This window comes from Ylistrum balloti, unplaced genomic scaffold (genome assembly GCF_031769215.1).
Source record: "Ylistrum balloti isolate Yb309-2 unplaced genomic scaffold, AGI_CSIRO_Ybal_v1 Utg369856, whole genome shotgun sequence".
Classification (NCBI taxonomy): Eukaryota; Metazoa; Mollusca; class Bivalvia; order Pectinida; family Pectinidae; genus Ylistrum; species Ylistrum balloti.
The window spans coordinates 1,402,569-1,418,289 of record NW_026782006.1 but is presented as its reverse complement, the minus strand read 5'-3'; the positions used below and the strand labels follow the sequence as shown (position 1 = coordinate 1,418,289).

At 35.5% G+C, this 15,721-nt stretch overlaps 1 protein-coding gene across 1 annotated transcript in view; it reads right to left on the bottom strand.

Annotated features, from left to right (window-relative positions):
* LOC132545785 (adenylate kinase 9-like) overlaps positions 1-15,721 on the bottom strand; it is a 28,387-nt gene that overhangs the window by 5,669 nt on the left and 6,997 nt on the right. The window contains exons 14-27 of the mRNA XM_060209475.1: positions 14,268-14,327; positions 12,649-12,774; positions 11,991-12,285; positions 11,671-11,898; positions 11,155-11,318; positions 3,241-3,285; positions 2,788-2,840; positions 2,293-2,470; positions 1,840-1,964; positions 1,485-1,697; positions 1,101-1,300; positions 869-956; positions 587-714; positions 233-452 (exon numbers count right to left, since the gene is read on the bottom strand). Of these exons, the coding sequence (XP_060065458.1) occupies positions 233-452; positions 587-714; positions 869-956; positions 1,101-1,300; positions 1,485-1,697; positions 1,840-1,964; positions 2,293-2,470; positions 2,788-2,840; positions 3,241-3,285; positions 11,155-11,318; positions 11,671-11,898; positions 11,991-12,285; positions 12,649-12,774; positions 14,268-14,327 (2,123 nt within the window). The remainder of the gene's footprint in view (positions 1-232; positions 453-586; positions 715-868; positions 957-1,100; positions 1,301-1,484; positions 1,698-1,839; positions 1,965-2,292; positions 2,471-2,787; positions 2,841-3,240; positions 3,286-11,154; positions 11,319-11,670; positions 11,899-11,990; positions 12,286-12,648; positions 12,775-14,267; positions 14,328-15,721) is intronic.

Below are 15,721 nucleotides of genomic sequence, written 5' to 3'. Positions count from 1 at the left end.
TTAAACAATAAAAAATCCTTCAGAATTATTTTATTACTGAAACATTATCAGGAGATATACAGGTAATAATTCTATATATCTGAACTAAAGAACAACTTCTTACCCATCCCACAACTATCACTGTAAGTCACTTATGTTCTGTTACCTAATAGGGTACAATTTGTATTTATTAACATCTTTAGAAGCTCAAAAAAAGTTTACGTTAGTATCACAGCTGTGGGAAGTCACATACCTTCTTTTTCTTTGCTTTCTCCCTCTTTTTTTCCCTCTTGGCTATGCGTTTGTCGCGCTTTACACACCAACGCTCCAGCTTCGGTGGAAGTAGTCTACCGATGACATCACTATCTTCCACTGTGATGATAACGGCTGCGTCGGGGAACAGACCCATTTCTGCTAGGTATTTCGCCTCCTCTGATGTACGAGGGAATCCCTCCAAGACGAACCCTGTAGATCTGAAGAAACATCACATATCATAAATCTTTTGCTTCGTGCTAACTTATGATTTCTATTAATGCATGAAAATGTCACAATTTACAACAACTATCATAAACACGGAGAAACGTCTGTAACTGGTCTGTTAACTTACTTGAAGGGTTCCTTGTGCCACCAGTGAGGAACAATGTTATCCAGGACTTCGGCTGGCAAAGCTTCTTCAGACTCAAGGTTTGCCTTAATAGCTTCCTCCTCTTCAGTGAACTCTACCTCCTCCTCCTCCTGGATTCATAAACAAGAAATAAACATGGCAGTGTGTAACTGATATCATGGTTAGAAGTAAAGTTATTGTAACAGCTATGGTTCCTGTAACACAATACTTCTCCACAAAAAATTGTTTATTTTTCAGGAAAATGAAGAAAGAAGTTTCACTCACAGGTTTCTCCTCTTCCTCTTTCTTCTCCTCCTCTTTCTTGACAGGCACACCATCTGGATCAGTGATGCCCGCTTCCTCTTCATCATCTCTGTAACATTCAGTTTAGCAATCTATCAAATTATTGTCCAGCAATTCCCTCCCATCAGAGCGATCAAGACGTCTATATATTTTATAGCTGATGTTTTTACCTTGTAGTTATTAGGACAAAGAAACTGTATCTACAACTACTTACTCTTCCTCGTCTGGAGGTTCCTCTTCATTCTCCTCAGCATACTCAGGGCCGACCCGTTTCTTCGTTTTATGGATAATAAGTTCTTGGAGGCGGTCCTTGAAGGAGATATGGAAAAGGCCAAGTTTTTGGGCAAGGTATCTGCCATGCATGGACTTACCAGCTCCCCTGGGGCCCAGGAACAGCAACCTTACGGGAGGAGTCTGTACAAAGAGACAGTTTTCAATGATTAATTGGCATCAGGTGACACATACATATGTGTATAGGATGATAAAACAATATTTTATTTCATTCTCAGGTTATCGATAAACTGTAATAATAAATTCATACATATCTTGTAAAATCAATATAAGGAGGTCTCAGTTTGAAGTTGTGCTTGTGACTTACATCAAAAGGTTTGCCATGTGGGAGATATTCCTCTGGATTGGCTAAGAAACGCTCTCGTGCCTCAGCACTGGACACATAATAAACTTTCTCTCTGTACTTCACAGCAATCTCTGGGTTACCCGGAAATAAGACATTGTTTTCCTTGAGGGCAACAGGACAAAACTGGTTGGTGTCTCCGAGGGGTTTCTTCTTGTTTCTGTTGGGGTCCTCTTCCTACAAAACATATGTTAAATGTTGGTTGTTCATTTTTTTCAAAACCTTCTTGATCCTTGTAGAAATGTTGAATATCAGAAGAATGCCTGATAAGGATAATATTGACAGATACTTGTTTTAACTACAGTAGATTTATCCTTACCTCTTCTGCTGCCTCCTCCTCTTCCTCTTCTGCAGCAGCCTGTAGTGCAGCCTCAGCCTCTAAATCTTCCTCCTCCTCGTCTACATCCATACCAGAGTATTCCCAGCCATGGTACTGATAACTCTCTGTAACACAGGAATACAGCCTTACTTAACTCCAGTTTCATTTTTCTGTCTTTTTTACTTAAAATTATACTATTGTGAAATATTCCATTCAGGTACCTACAACATACTTTTAAATTGATGTTTTATCATATAGCCCATACAAAAATGGTATACATGTCTGACTGATAACTGACCAGCAAAACAAAACTTACCAAACAATGTGACCAGCAAAACAAAACTGACCAAACAATGTGACCAGCGAAACAAAACTGACCAAACAATGTGACCAGTGAAACATTACTCACCTAATGCCGTGTCTAGTGAACCTTTATCAGACATTGTGACTTACTTTCCATGCTGGTTGTTGTTTCTGACAACATTTCCTCGATAGGCCTGCTCTCCAGGTCCAGAGAGATGGGATCAATACTGCTGGAACCAGAAATGGTATTAAGGACATTTGGGAACTCCCGATCAAAGTCCTTCCTCTTCTCCTTATACTCCTCCATCTCTGGTCCATCTGGTACACGCTGCAATGACAATACATTTATCATTAATGGCTTCAAGAGTTCATAAACATAATGCCATTTGCATCATATTTTTTCTTTTTGTTGAGGTGAGACAAAAGATCATGCATAACAAAATTGAACAAAAATATTGATGTCAAGAAATTTAATAAAATGTTTCTTTACCCTATGAAAGATGAAAAATGATTAAAGTTATCTCCAGTTTGGGTGCTATTACATTTGAAGTTCCATATGGATGAGGGATATCATACAAGATTTTCATTGACAATGTTATCTGTAGGAATCTAGAAAAAAAATGTAGAAATATAAAAATGCTTTACCTCATCATCGCCTTCTATCCGCACACCAGCCTCCTTCACGCTGCTAGGCTCCTCTGGAACATAATTAACAGGGGTACATAGCATTCCATGTTAAAACTTTGACAAAATTTGAAATCTTATTTCATCAACCAAAAAATGTCTTCTCCAAACTAGGAGCCAGAATGCACCTGATTGATATTCTTACTATCAATTTATTACATGTCCTTCACTATTTTCTATGCATCTTCCTGATACTGTCAAGTTTTAATTTGTTTTTTTTTTTAAAGAGATCTGTTTTATAACCCTTCTTCAAGTTTTAACTAATGTTATAATTATAACAGAATCAGAAGCCTTGAGAATTATTGAAGCAATTGTTGAGATACTGTAGATCTATACCATCTTATCTTACCCTCAGACACTGACACACTGACAGTGAAGTCACTATTTCACTAAAACATATCACACAGAAATTACCTGATTCTGTCTTTGTTTCAGTTTCTGCTTTTTCATCTTCTTCTTCTGAAAATTTAATTTGAATAAGAATAATTTTAAATCATACACCATGATGTCAATGTATTGGGGTAACCTCCCTGAAATCAATACTATAGATTTAATGAATTATACACATTACTTCCTACGTTAATTTCTCACCTTATCTGTGACCAAGAAATACAACAAGAAGCAGATAGATAACAGGACGGCCAAATGACAAGATAACATCAGATCAACTACAGGTTTACTGTATAAAAGACACCAGTTACCATGTTGATAGGGTTAATGTGCAATAGAAGGTGTGATTTATTATCATTTTGATTCCTATTCGTATCCACAATTCCTTTCACATAATCAACCATTTTTTAATTAGTACATAGAATATAAACTTGTATTACTTAGAATATAGGCATGTACATGATAATGTTAAAAATATGGCAGGATACAAATTTGTTAAAATATGAATGTTTATAACATTTATACAAAGTTTATCTGGCAAATTAATGCTTAGTAAACCCTGCCCTGGATCATTTAGACGTCACCTTGAGACTGAAATCTGATTCAGAAAATGTTTTACTATAAAACAAATCCAAATATATAGATATCACTTATCCTCTATGATTTCATGTTATCAAAGAATGTGATCAGGGACAGATACAGATGTCACAACCAGAGGCTGTGATCAGGGACAGATACAGATGTCACAACCAGAGGCTGTGATCAGGGACAGATACAGATGTCACAACCCGAGGCTGTGATCAGGGACAGATACAGATGTCACAACCAGAGGCTGTGATCAGGGACAGGTATAGATGTCACAACCAGAGGCTGTGATTAGGGACAGATACAGATGTCACAACCAGAGGCTGTGATCAGGGACAGATACAGATGTCACAACCAGAGACTGTGATCCGGGACAGATACAGATGTCACAACCAGAGGCTCCGACCAGGGGCAGATACAACTCTATATCACATCAGAGGCTCCGACCAGGGACACATACAGATGTCACAACCAGAGGCTCCGACCAGGGGCAGATACAACTCTATATCACATCAGAGGCTCCGACCAGGGGTAGATACAACTCTATATCACATCAGAGGCTCCGACCAGGGACACATACAGATGTCACAACCAGAGGCTCCGACCAGGGGCAGATACAACTCTATATCACATCAGAGGCTCCGACCAGGGACACATACAGATGTCACAACCAGAGGCTCCGACCAGGGGCAGATACAACTCTATATCACATCAGAGGCTCCGACCAGGGACACATACAGATGTCACAACCAGAGGCTCCGACCAGGGGCAGATACAACTCTATATCACATCAGAGGATCCGACCAGGGGTAGATACAACTCTATATCACATCAGAGGCTCCGACCAGGGACACATACAGATGTCACAACCAGAGGCTCCGACCAGGGGCAGATACAACTCTATATCACATCAGAGGCTCCGACCAGGGACACATACAGATGTCACAACCAGAGGCTCCGACCAGGGGCAGATACAACTCTATATCACATCAGAGGCTCCGACCAGGGACACATACAGATGTCACAACCAGAGGCTCCGACCAGGGGCAGATACAACTCTATATCACATCAGAGGCTCCGACCAGGGACACATACAGATGTCACAACCAGAGGCTCCGACCAGGGGCAGATACAACTCTATATCACATCAGAGGCTGTGATCCGGGACAGATACAACTCTATATCACATCAGAGGCTCCGACCAGGGACAGATACAAATCCACATTAAATAAATAATATGATGAATATGTATAAAGCGTGCAGTACTTTACATAACAAAAGCACATTAACATAGAGTATAGATAAACACCAGGTATACTGAATGTAAGTCAGATTACAAATAAATAGGTAAATACAACAATATTACTCCTCAACCAAATAATCACAAATCTTTACTGTTAAAACAAACCTTCAGATGAATCATAGTACTTTTTTGTCTTTCCTATTACAAAATTAAAAAATAAATCTGAAATTTTTACAATTTGCTGGAGATCATTTCAACATTTATCAAAATATTGAAAACCAGTATACGGTTCTAAATGGATTCATTATGATCAAAATAAAAGTGGATTCTATAAATACTGAATTAAGTTAAATCAAGAGGCATGCTTATGCATGCCAAAAAGCAGTTTGACATAACTGTATAAGACCTGAGTAGACAGGCAAAGTATAACATCAGGAAATAAGGCTAGGCAACTAACCATGGAAATAAGGCTGGGTAAGTAACCAAGGAAATAAGGCTAGGCAACTAACCATGGAAATAAGACTGGGTAAGTAACCAAGGAAATAAGGCTAGGCAACTAACCATGGAAATACGGCTGGGTAAGTAACCAAGGAAATAAGGCTAGGTAACTAACCAGAGAAATAAGGCTGGGTCACTAACCAGGAAAATAAGGTTATGTAACAAACAATAGAAATAAAGCTAGGTAAATTGGTAACTAACCAGGAAAATAAGGCTGGGTCACTAACCAGGAAAATAAAGTTATGTAACAAACAATAGAAAAAGGATTAAGTAACTAACCAGGGAAATAAGGCTAGGTAACTAATTAGGGAAATCAAGTTAGGTATCTACCCAGGTAAATAAGGCTAGGTAACAACTCAGGTAAATAAGGCTAGGTAATGACTCCGGTAAATAAGGCTAGGTAATAAGCTAGGTAAGTAAGGCTAGGTAACGACACAGGTAAATAGGGCTAGGTAATGACCTAAGTAAGTAAGGCTAGGTAACAACACAGGTAAATAGGGCTTATGTAACGACACAGGTAAATAGGGCTAGGTAACAACCCAGGTAAATAAGGCTAGGTAACGACCCAGGTAAATAAGGCTAGGTAACCACCCAAGTAAAAATGGCTAGGCAACTAACCCAGGAAATAAGGCTAGGTAACTAACCCAGGTAGCAGTACACAGTTTCTCGGTGTGGCCATGGGTGATTTTTTTGCTCATTAGATTACCCCATTATAAAGGTTTTAATTAAAAATGAAAAAAAAAATCCTTGCTAAAATTGGTCCTGTCATGTTAAAGTGGACAATGTGGGGTTTCATTTTTTTCAGGATAATATTTTAGCTTTGTGTTGGAGATTACTATTTGGGCAGTCTCAAATCTGTGTCTACGCACCAAAAACTAGCTTTACAGGAAGTGAAATTTTCATAGTGTTTACATGTGGTCATGTTATGAAGAATTTCCGAGTTGGAATTTGCTGAAATGTAAGTACTTTGTTACCACGACAGTGTTGTTGATTGTAAGATAGGTGATTAGAATTAAATTTCTCCTAGAAAGTTGTAGTGTTGGATTGGAATTAGCAGTATTTTTGCATTTTTAGCATTTTTTCAGTAGGTAACCATGACAATCAAATGTCAGAAATCAGAGGAATTTTTTTTTTTACACAAATTTCATCTCTCTACTGTTAATGTAATTGTTATACAGTTTATAAATATATATACATGTAATGATGTATTTTTCATAACCAATCTGCTATACCTGTATATCTCAAACATGACAAATAATTTCAGGAAAAATGCAAATTAACTGTTTACTGCTACCTTATAGCACATTAAAAAAAATTAATCTATTTAAAATGTGCTTTACTATGTTTAATTAAGTTTAATCCTTTCCATAATTGCTATAAATACATAAAAAACACACTGAAACTTGTTCATAATGATTTTATTTTAATTTCATCAGGGGTGCATAAAGGGAGGTAATTTGGGTGCTCTTGTGGGTGAGAATTTCAGCTGTTTTCAAAAGGCTTGGTATCAGTTTGAAAACTGTTCTACAGTAGGTAACAGGTATGAAATAAGTCAGTAACAACCTTAGAATGTATTTAGACTGCATTATAGGGCAATTCCAATAGTTTAAGGTGTGGTATCCATGGTAACTAAGAAGGAAAGTATGAGTTTTTGAATTTTGGATAAATTCTCTGTTTTGATGATTTTTACTCAATAATGCGTGTGTATTTCTCATAGATTGGGCATACAATCATGTTAATATTGTCATAAAATTACATTTCCATAGTTACTGCTGTAAAAAAGACTATTTTTCGAACAATATTGCAATGTAATAGGGTTTCTAATATTACACTTGAAGAAGGGTGGGGGGCAGTAAGCATAGGTGTTTGTGATGTCATACACATGACATTTAAGAATATCTTATGTCATATCACTGTTAATTACTTTCGAGAAATGTGTCAGATGCTAATTTGAAGTTTTTGTTGGATTTCTAGCCTTCACTATGACATCACAGTGCATTGGTGAAGCCATCATTAGCAATTGATGACGTCATAGTACTGATGACATCAGCTGTTACCATGACGTCATAACATAAGACTTTATATATGTAGTATCAATCTGCTTTTCAGTTATCTAAATTCACAGAAGCACAAACTACTTGATTCAGTTTCAATTGCAACTTTATTCAAGTAAATTTAAGACTTATTGAGGTTTTAATTTTTCAAATTACCTCCCTTTCTTCCTAATTTGAGAGCAGAATTGGTCAAAACACACCATGCGGGAAAATCCATATTACTCGATAGCTATTCAAGATACACAGTAAAGCGATATATTGTTTTGTTCGTGTGATCATTTTCTAGACACTCAGAGGGATTTTAATGAAATTAAAAAAACTAATTGTGATGTGTAAGGTAGCAGTACACAGTTTCTCGGTGTGGCCATGGGTGATTTTTTTGCTCATTAGATTACCCCATTATAAAGGTTTTAATTAAAAATGAAAAAAAAAATCCTTGCTAAAATTGGTCCTGTCATGTTAAAGTGGACAATGTGGGGTTTCATTTTTTTCAGGATAATATTTTAGCTTTGTGTTGGAGATTACTATTTGGGCAGTCTCGAATCTGTGTCTACGCACCAAAAACTAGCTTTACAGGAAGTGAAATTTTCATAGTGTTTACATGTGGTCATGTTATGAAGAATTTCCGAGTTGGAATTTGCTGAAATGTAAGTACTTTGTTACCACGACAGTGTTGTTGATTGTAAGATAGGTGATTAGAATTAAATTTCTCCTAGAAAGTTGTAGTGTTGGATTGGAATTAGCAGTATTTTTGCATTTTTAGCATTTTTTCAGTAGGTAACCATGACAATCAAATGTCAGAAATCAGAGGAATTTTTTTTTTTACACAAATTTCATCTCTCTACTGTTAATGTAATTGTTATACAGTTTATAAATATATATACATGTAATGATGTATTTTTCATAACCAATCTGCTATACCTGTATATCTCAAACATGACAAATAATTTCAGGAAAAATGCAAATTAACTGTTTACTGCTACCTTATAGCACATTAAAAAAAATTAATCTATTTAAAATGTGCTTTACTATGTTTAATTAAGTTTAATCCTTTCCATAATTGCTATAAATACATAAAAAACACACTGAAACTTGTTCATAATGATTTTATTTTAATTTCATCAGGGGTGCATAAAGGGAGGTAATTTGGGTGCTCTTGTGGGTGAGAATTTCAGCTGTTTTCAAAAGGCTTGGTATCAGTTTGAAAACTGTTCTACAGTAGGTAACAGGTATGAAATAAGTCAGTAACAACCTTAGAATGTATTTAGACTGCATTATAGGGCAATTCCAATAGTTTAAGGTGTGGTATCCATGGTAACTAAGAAGGAAAGTATGAGTTTTTGAATTTTGGATAAATTCTCTGTTTTGATGATTTTTACTCAATAATGCGTGTGTATTTCTCATAGATTGGGCATACAATCATGTTAATATTGTCATAAAATTACATTTCCATAGTTACTGCTGTAAAAAAGACTATTTTTCGAACAATATTGCAATGTAATAGGGTTTCTAATATTACACTTGAAGAAGGGTGGGGGGCAGTAAGCATAGGTGTTTGTGATGTCATACACATGACATTTAAGAATATCTTATGTCATATCACTGTTAATTACTTTCGAGAAATGTGTCAGATGCTAATTTGAAGTTTTTGTTGGATTTCTAGCCTTCACTATGACATCACAGTGCATTGGTGAAGCCATCATTAGCAATTGATGACGTCATAGTACTGATGACATCAGCTGTTACCATGACGTCATAACATAAGACTTTATATATGTAGTATCAATCTGCTTTTCAGTTATCTAAATTCACAGAAGCACAAACTACTTGATTCAGTTTCAATTGCAACTTTATTCAAGTAAATTTAAGACTTATTGAGGTTTTAATTTTTCAAATTACCTCCCTTTCTTCCTAATTTGAGAGCAGAATTGGTCAAAACACACCATGCGGGAAAATCCATATTACTCGATAGCTATTCAAGATACACAGTAAAGCGATATATTGTTTTGTTCGTGTGATCATTTTCTAGACACTCAGAGGGATTTTAATGAAATTAAAAAAACTAATTGTGATGTGTAAGGTAGCAGTACACAGTTTCTCGGTGTGGCCATGGGTGATTTTTTTGCTCATTAGATTACCCCATTATAAAGGTTTTAATTAAAAATGAAAAAAAAAATCCTTGCTAAAATTGGTCCTGTCATGTTAAAGTGGACAATGTGGGGTTTCATTTTTTTCAGGATAATATTTTAGCTTTGTGTTGGAGATTACTATTTGGGCAGTCTCGAATCTGTGTCTACGCACCAAAAACTAGCTTTACAGGAAGTGAAATTTTCATAGTGTTTACATGTGGTCATGTTATGAAGAATTTCCGAGTTGGAATTTGCTGAAATGTAAGTACTTTGTTACCACGACAGTGTTGTTGATTGTAAGATAGGTGATTAGAATTAAATTTCTCCTAGAAAGTTGTAGTGTTGGATTGGAATTAGCAGTATTTTTGCATTTTTAGCATTTTTTCAGTAGGTAACCATGACAATCAAATGTCAGAAATCAGAGGAATTTTTTTTTTTACACAAATTTCATCTCTCTACTGTTAATGTAATTGTTATACAGTTTATAAATATATATACATGTAATGATGTATTTTTCATAACCAATCTGCTATACCTGTATATCTCAAACATGACAAATAATTTCAGGAAAAATGCAAATTAACTGTTTACTGCTACCCCAGGAAATAAGGCAAAGTAAGTAAGCAGGGAAATAAGGCTACATCACTAACCAGGAAAAGAAGACTAGATAACCAGAGATTATTACACCTGACAGTAACTGCTATAAATTGTATATAAATGATAAGTAAATATGAGGTGATGCAGCATACATACAAGGTGATACCAACATCAGAGTGATACACAAGCAGTGATACCTTTAGTCTCTGTGTCTCCATTGTCCTCTTTCTCACCTTCCTCAGCTGTCTCCTCTGTGTTTTCAGCTCCTTCTGTCTGTTCCTCAGGGGCAGTGCCTCCTTCAGCTGGTGGTCCTGGTGAAGTGTGAAACATGCATGCAGCAGTAAAAGAAGTGATGTCACAAGCAGTGACGTGACACATGTGAAGTGATATCACCCACTAGTGTGTATAACATTTCTAGCAAATATATGTAGATGAAATATATATATAAATATATGAACATTTCAGAGTAAAAACACTTAAAAATCTACCAAATCTCAAACACAGCACAGAGGTCCTGTATGCCATGCGTTTAAGTCAATAATCCCCTTGACAGGAGGTTTGTATCATAACATAGATACAACATTGTTTCTGAAGTTATTCAACTGACAGAATTAACTGGACCTCTGTAAAGTTTTGGAAATAAACACAATGACTCCTGAGTATCATGCAGACTAAGAAGTATAAGTGTTGTCTCAAGTATACAATGATTATTGTAAGCAACACAGACACTGGCAGAAATATTCCTTCCAAAATATACATAAAGCACAACAAGTGTGACCAATGAAAATGCAACATGCATAGTGAACAGCCAATGATATTGTGTGTTACATACCATCAGTACCTTCACCACTCTCTCCTGCAGCCTCCCCTTCAGCTCCCTCTCCTTCAGGAGCCCCTTCTTCACCTTCTCCTGCCTCTAGTTTTCTTAACCTCTCCTCCTCAGCAGCTTTTCTCTCTGCCTCCTCCTTTGCACGTTTCTCCTCCTCCAGTATTCGTCTGCAGAAGACAAAATGTCTAGCTACACTCGGAATAATTGTAACAAAGCTACACACTTTCCTGACATTTTTGACGTATCGTCCTGAGACAAACAAAGCTACACACTTTCCTGACATTTTTGACGTATCGTCCTGAGACAAACAAAGCTACACACTTTCCTGACATTTTTGACGTATCGTCCTGAGACAAACAAAGCTACACACTTTCCTGACATTTTTGACGTATCGTCCTGAGACAAACAAAGCTACACACTTTCCTGACATTTTTGACGTATCGTCCTGACATTTTTGACGTATCGTCCTGACATTTTTGACGTATCGTCCTGAGACAATCATGTATTGATATGACTTACTTTCTCTCCTCTTCAGCCTCTTTCTTTTTACGCTCCTCCTCTGCCTTCCTGTTTTTAATTTTTTGGTCAATGTCTTCCTTGTTGAGAGTATAATATCGCCTCAGCAGGAAGTCCCCTCCATCTGAATCCTTCAGTACAACGATGTCATCTGGCATCAAATTTTTCTCTATACAGATTGTCCACTGGTCTCGATTCTGTGGAAAGTTGTCGAGGATGTACCCACCATTCCTGTTCAAAAAGAAACAATATTAGTTGGAAAACTAAACTGCTGTTACTTTCAAAAAACATGTCACTGCACAGTAAAATGATAGTGCCCTTACATTGGTCCCTCAGATTTCATTTCCCTCATGTTTCTCTCGGACTCCTTGATGGCATTATCCATCACCTCTATGTACACCTCTGGAGGTAGGACAACAGGCTGTTTTTCTATATCCTTCACGGCAGCCTCCACAAGAGCAATAACATCAGGGTGGGTGGCATCCACTTCAGGCATGACTGGAGTTGGGGCCTTCTGAGGAAGTGGAGTAGGCTCAGTTGTCTCCCCTTCAGTGATGGGGATATCTGTAGAGGTCTCTCCAGTCACTTCTTCAGTTTCCTTGGCTTCACTCTCACCACCTACATAGCAAACACAAGATACCTTAATTTTAATCTTCTTTATTAATAAATAAAAATAAGGTTATCTTACTTAAATAAATACAATTACAAAATAGTGCTGACAAAGTTTAATGTATGATAATACCAAGTGATCACAACAATGAGTGAGTATCGTGAAGAATCCAGAACTGATTTTCTAACCACTATTGGGAATACTGTAAAAACTTGGTGATTTAAAGCTGGTGTATTTTATATAGATAACACTGGTCCACTGTTAGGATCTGTAATCTGTAAAACTTACTTTCCTAACACTATGGAACTTACTAATAGTAATTAATGTAACAATTGTCTGCTGTTACTCAGGATTCATCTTTGTCGACTCACCTTCTTCCTTCTTCTCTCCTTCCTGCTCTGCAGAACTTTCTTCTTCCTTTGCCTCCTCTCCCTCCTCTTTTTCTCCAGATTCTTCTTCACCTTCCGTTTTAGTGACTTCTCCATCAGTGGGAGTTTCTGAAACAGATAGAAACAATCTACAAGCTAGTGTTATATCACATTTTAGAGCCCAATACCATTGCAGCAACGGAAATTTTTATATCAGTAATTGTCTGATTACCAAACAAATTTTAACTCCTGTGATATTTTCTTAATTTTTAACATTTATAAAAAAAATCAGTGTAAAAGCTAGTAACTGAAAATACTGGTTCATTTCTCTTTAAAACTCAGATCATGAGAATCAGTTTCAAAAGTATGTCAAATTACTCTGAGAAAAAAAACTATTCTAAAACATTTACAAGACATCAATAACAATCTGCATTCATATCAATATGCTTTTTCTGCTGTAAAACAAGATACTGTACAGGTGTATTAGTATATGTGTTAAAACAGCTAAGTACAGATTTTACAACAAGACTGAGCCATAAGTGACCATCAACTGTTTGTATACTGGTACATAGCAGTGATAATATTTCAGCACATTACATAGGTAACCATTGTGTGTAAGCAGCAGTGAACGAAATACAGTGTCTTTACATTCATTTGATGTATTGTGGCTACACTAATTTGCCTTTGGCCTTTATCAGTTTTAATAAAAACAGGTGTTACACATAATATGAGTGTATCAAGATATAAATGTTTAAAACATTGATCATAAACTATATCAACATCAGCTGCTTCATTAAAATGTTATACATGTAACACGTAATGATCTATTTCAGAGCCTTCTCATAACAAAATACACAGGATTCAATAAGAAAGAGATAAATATGAGTTAGTACTGTCTGTAGAGCTACATACCTTAAAACTTATTGAAATTTGTTGTACACATTTCAAGAATATAAATATATATTTATATACATGTATATTTCTAATTTCATCACATGGTATTCTAATAGGTAGAGTGTCTTTGGTGATTCATTTTTTTTTTCATAAAAGGATTTTAATATCATCCATATATCAGTAGAGGATCAGATTTCATAAAATTTAATTTCAAAGTTAAAATTTAACATATATAATACACAATATGATAAAGTAGATGGTGCAAGATAAATGTGATACAGAGAATACATCTCTCTAAAACGATTCCCCTTAGGCTAATCTATTGCTTAGTTAGACGATAGTTTAACACCTAGTGGTGTATACTCTTTATTTGTGCTGGTCTCTGAAGCTTCAACCTCCAGGTTAATGTTCTATACTCAAATAGAATTACTCTAGGAAAGAATTTCAAAGTTTGAAACCAATAACCAGATGTTAATATCTAACAGTTTTAAATACCATTTTCTCTAGAAAGAAATCATAAGTTCGGAGCTTGAAACCCATAGCCCTGACCTGAATATTGATATCTGACAGTTTTTAAGAAATTCTGTCTATTTCTTTTGTTAATCTACATCCTGTATATATATATAAAGTAATAGATACAGTATATTTTGTGTTAATGAAGAGAAGATAAAATCCAGTTACTTAGAAGTGCTGCTAGCTACCTGGGATCTCAGGAGTTATCCCCTTACCTTTCTGACCCACACTTTCATCCTCATCGTCACTATCCTTACTCTCATCTTTTTCTGTGTCTAACAAAGTATTTATATTTATAACAAATGATATCGATCAAAGATTAGGTATTCATGCAACAATGTATCACATTATCTCATTTATATTGAAGTGAGAACATAGTTATACCAGCATCCAAATAATACACAAATTTATTGCAACAAAGGAAATGTGATGATGTGATATTCATTACTTGACATAAATGTTCCGTCTTTTGCTGAGTTATCTGCTCTTGTGACCAGATACTGTTTGTTTTGTTTGTGAGAGTATTGTCATCAGATAGCTGCATAATTTTCTCATGGAAACTAATGGTATACCAATCATTACCTGCTCATAAGGGAAGATAACTCTGTACAAGACAGTATTATCAAGGATGTTGTCCTTCATACAAGAACAAAACGTGATGTTTCAATACATATATTAGACTAATTGTGACAAACAATAGACTTTATGTATTAACACAAAAAACATCTGGTGGTAAATGTGACGAAATTTTATCACTGAAAATCAGTTATAAACAAATTCTTCTATCTTATTTATAGCTATAGTTAATTTTTAATTTTTCATCAATTTATATTCTCATCATTATTACCATACAATAATAATACAATGTATAGTATCAGTATAGTAAATGGCACCATACATGGTTTTATGACTGAGGTGCTAGATGTCAATACAGAACTGGTCCATACCCAGTACTCAAGTTAATCTTAAAAAAATGGTTAAAAATAATTTGTTTTTGTTCTTTTTATCATTATTGATTTCACAACATTTACCACATGATGTATTGGAGCATTCTGATTGGCTTAATGTGAGGTGTAGACACCATGTATACACACAATAATTATAATGAGGATCATAGTGTCTGTGTAACTGGTGTCTATAAAATCAGCAGCATTCTACAACATCGCTCTACCTTAATACAATGGTCCAGAACTTTGTAGAAAGGAAAATAAATCTATATTACAACTGAGTATACACACTTCACTAACTAGCATATTGCTGGGTATACACACTTCACTAACTAGCATATTGCTGAGTATACACACTTCACTAACTAGCATAGTACTGGGTATACACACTTAAGTAACTAGCATACTACACATGTTGATGACTAGCATACTGCTTGGTACATTGATAACTAGCAATAACAGATTATAATCTGTTTAGCAGAGTTCTGGTTTTATAAAAAGGTTCAAATGACAGCTGTTACATTTAAATTATTGTAAATCAGATTAATTACTCTTAATTACTGAAGCATTAGAGGTTTCAAAAAATAGGTAAACCCAAATTGATCACAATGATGTTACTATTGATAATATGGTATTAATTTGATCAAATCTGGGATATTCATAGAAGTCACCTATAAAAGCCTGGATATTAAAATACCCAGTATGTCCCTATAACACTATTA